The sequence below is a fragment of the Nematolebias whitei genome, chromosome 3 (genome assembly GCF_014905685.2).
Source record: "Nematolebias whitei isolate Nwh7 chromosome 3, NemWhi1, whole genome shotgun sequence".
Lineage (NCBI taxonomy): Eukaryota > Metazoa > Chordata > Actinopteri > Cyprinodontiformes > Rivulidae > Nematolebias > Nematolebias whitei.
This window is the reverse complement of record NC_056500.1, coordinates 35,832,519-35,835,584: the sequence shown is the minus strand read 5'-3', so window position 1 is coordinate 35,835,584 and position 3,066 is coordinate 35,832,519. Positions and strand designations below refer to the sequence as shown.

Below are 3,066 nucleotides of genomic sequence, written 5' to 3'. Positions count from 1 at the left end.
CTCAAAGGCATCATCACTTCTCAAAGAGGGACTGTATGTTTGATTTAACTATATGTTCATCATCTGTTTTGGCTTCCTGAAAGCTTTACCCTCCTCCACTCATCATCCTTTAGATGGCAGCAGAGGTTCACTGTAATCTCTGCTCAGATGAAGACATGATACAATCCACTGGATTATTAGGATTTTTAAAAAATATGTAAAATCAGACAGAACTTGTTTGGATTTTAGAGGTATTTTTTTTATTAAACATCAAATATGTGACATTACAAATTGCATTTAATTGTGTTTGAAATAACAATTCTCACGTCATGAAGACGGATTTTTATGAGTTTAATTAGTCTCAGAAGAAATGTTGTTGTCACATGGAGGCTGTGTTGTTGCTGACTCAGTGGGAGCTGGGAGCTGTGGACACATTAGGGAAACAGAAGATAATTAATGAAAGAGCTTTACAAACAATAAAAAAAATACCCAGAAAAAGACAGTGTCTGGGATTTTTCTCACCTGTGTGTCCACAGCAGACTTCCCTGTACCTGCTGATTTCACAACCTGACGCTAAAAATACACAAAGACACATTTAGTCAGTTCAGATGGGACTCATATCATTCACAGTAAATGTAGCTTCATACCCTGAATCTCCTGAGAGCATCAGGCTGAGCAGGAAGCTGCTGCTGCTGCATGGCTCCACCGGCCACCCCCTGAACAAAAACAAGTCATTCTGCTGATTCCTCAACGTTCTTAAAATGCCAACAGATAAAGTATGCAAGGTAAAAAGTTACCATCTGAGGCTGCTGCTGCATGGCTCCACCCATCATCCCCTGAGCAAGAAATGCAAACTCATTTTAGTGATTCCTTACGCTTCTAGAAATACTTGCAAAGAATGTTAAAGAAACGAGAAGTTACCATTGGAAGCTGCTGCTGCATGGCTCCACCTGCCAGCCCCTGAACAAGAAATGCCAACTCATTTTAATAAGTTCTTACATTTCTAAAAATGCTTTAACATATCATTAAAGAAATGAGGTTACCATTGGAAACTGCTGCTGCATGGCTCCACCTGCCATGCCCTGAGGAGACACCATCAGTTACTGATGTTGGACTTTTCTTACAAATCTAAAAAAGCTGGAGCGCAATATTTGTATTTGTTCTGAAACATTACACTTCATATTGCAGGGTCCAGTGTTTGCAGTCAGACAAAGAATGTGTTCACAGCTCTCGTCTAGAAAAAGTTTTTGTGTAACGAATAATAGTTAATAGCCAGGATTTAAATACAAAAAGTTGCTTTGGAAGGAACTCATCAAAGCAAAGTAAGAACAACAGATTCACAGGAAACTCAGGAGTTTGAGAGCTTCATCAGTGGATGAACAGCTGACAAGCTCTCAGCTGTGAACTTTAGAGTTTAATATCACCTGCTATCATGGAATTGAAATTTAGCTATTGGGTTAACTATGACACATTTAAATTCTTGCAATTTGCACTGTCCATTTAAATAAATAAATGGGCCATTAAAAATGTGCTTGTTTGTTAGCAAAATATCTCCCACACCAGTGGAAGTACATTTACAACTGATTCAAGATGTCCACCACAGCTGACTTGAGCAAACACGTCAACAGCTTCAAGTCAGTAAATTTTGAGCTACAACTTGGTGTGGTAGTATCTGAAAGTCATCCCCAACACATAACCTGAAAGTCATGAGATCGGCATGTAACGTGTCCAAGGTTCACCAAAATGGCTGCAGTTTCCATCTGAGAAAGATTATCATTGTTTTAAACATTGGCATGAAAGATGGAGGAAGATAGGAATTGTTTCAAGGTTCTCTTGGTCTTTATTTTTTTATTAATAATAATATTTTGTTATTCTGTTCTATATTTCCTTTTCTTTTGCTTCAAGTTTGGGTCAAATTAGTTCAAAGAAAAGTCAAACTTTGGTTAATTTTTTTAACAAACCTTTTATTTTTTTGACAGATGGCCTGTAGGACACTTTTCAACCCCAATGGATGAAAAAACAGTAAAATAAGAACTTTTTAAAATACATTTTATAGTGAAGTGCCCTGTGGATAAATCCTTGCTCTTCATGAGCCTTCTGTCTTACAAACCCTCCAGGAGGTTTCAACTGTCTCTACCTGTGAGTAGTTTTCTATTTAGAATGACTGAAAATAACCCCCAAACCTTGCTACATACATCATTTGTTTACCCTGTGCACCCCAGTATTAAAGCAGATTCAGTTGAAATGGTTACCATCTGAGGTTGCTGAGGAGGAGCCATCTGAGGAACGCCCATGAAAGGAAGCTGGTACTAAACGAGAAAGACCAAAAAGTGAGGTTTCATTTTTAAAAGCCCGAACGCGCATGTCGTTTTTGTGTTGTTGCAGTTGCACCGACCGCATTGATCGCTGCAGGGAGCATGTTGGCAATGGGAGGGCGAAGAGCCAAGGCAGGAAGTCCAGGAACAAACTGTGACGAGATAAAACGTGCAAATAAATCAGAAGGTTGAAGCACCTGCACAACAAATAATCTGATGGACTCACCTGAGCAAACTGAGGCTGCCCAATGAAACCGACTCCACCACCAGCTGCTAAAGCAGGGTTCAGACCTCCAGCCACCATCCCATTGAGCATCCCAGCATTCATAGCTGCCAGCAGCCTCGCTGTCTGCAAGGAGCAGAAGATGTTTCAAATTAATGTCAGTAACCTACTTTATAATATTGTTCAGAATGTGCATGCATGCTGCTCACCTTGCCGGCGCTGACCTGCAGTGAATGAACAGATGAGATGTTAAATGACAGTAAACATAAAAACAGATCAGATGCAGGTAGGCAGAACTCACATAGGAGATGGTCGCAACGAATGCCGTGAAGAGAAGAAGCTTCATTTTGCTGCTTGAAACCGGTCAAAGTACCTTTTCTTCAAATGTCAGAAGATGGTAACTCTATGTATCGTGACACCTTTTTATCAGACTCAGAGATTATCTTGAGCCAATTAGAGACGAGAACATGTCCTCTGGGTTTTTTTTTTTTTTTTTTTTTTTTACGAAGTCTATTTGTCACTTGTTTGTCATCAGAGCATGTGGTATGA

The 3,066-nt window shown here is 39.6% G+C and overlaps 1 protein-coding gene across 1 annotated transcript; it reads right to left on the bottom strand.

Annotated features, from left to right (window-relative positions):
• Positions 1-225: 225 nt before the first annotated feature.
• On the bottom strand, positions 226-2,863 carry scpp9 (secretory calcium-binding phosphoprotein 9). Its single transcript, XM_037674920.1, has 11 exons — positions 2,819-2,863; positions 2,727-2,741; positions 2,521-2,643; positions 2,375-2,446; positions 2,232-2,288; positions 1,023-1,061; positions 901-939; positions 777-815; positions 627-695; positions 502-552; positions 226-402 (listed from the first exon to the last, which is right to left on the bottom strand). Exons 1-11 carry the CDS (start codon positions 2,861-2,863, stop codon positions 331-333), a joined length of 621 nt encoding a protein of 206 aa, XP_037530848.1. The 3' UTR covers positions 226-330.
• Between the last annotated feature and the right edge of the window lie 203 nt (positions 2,864-3,066).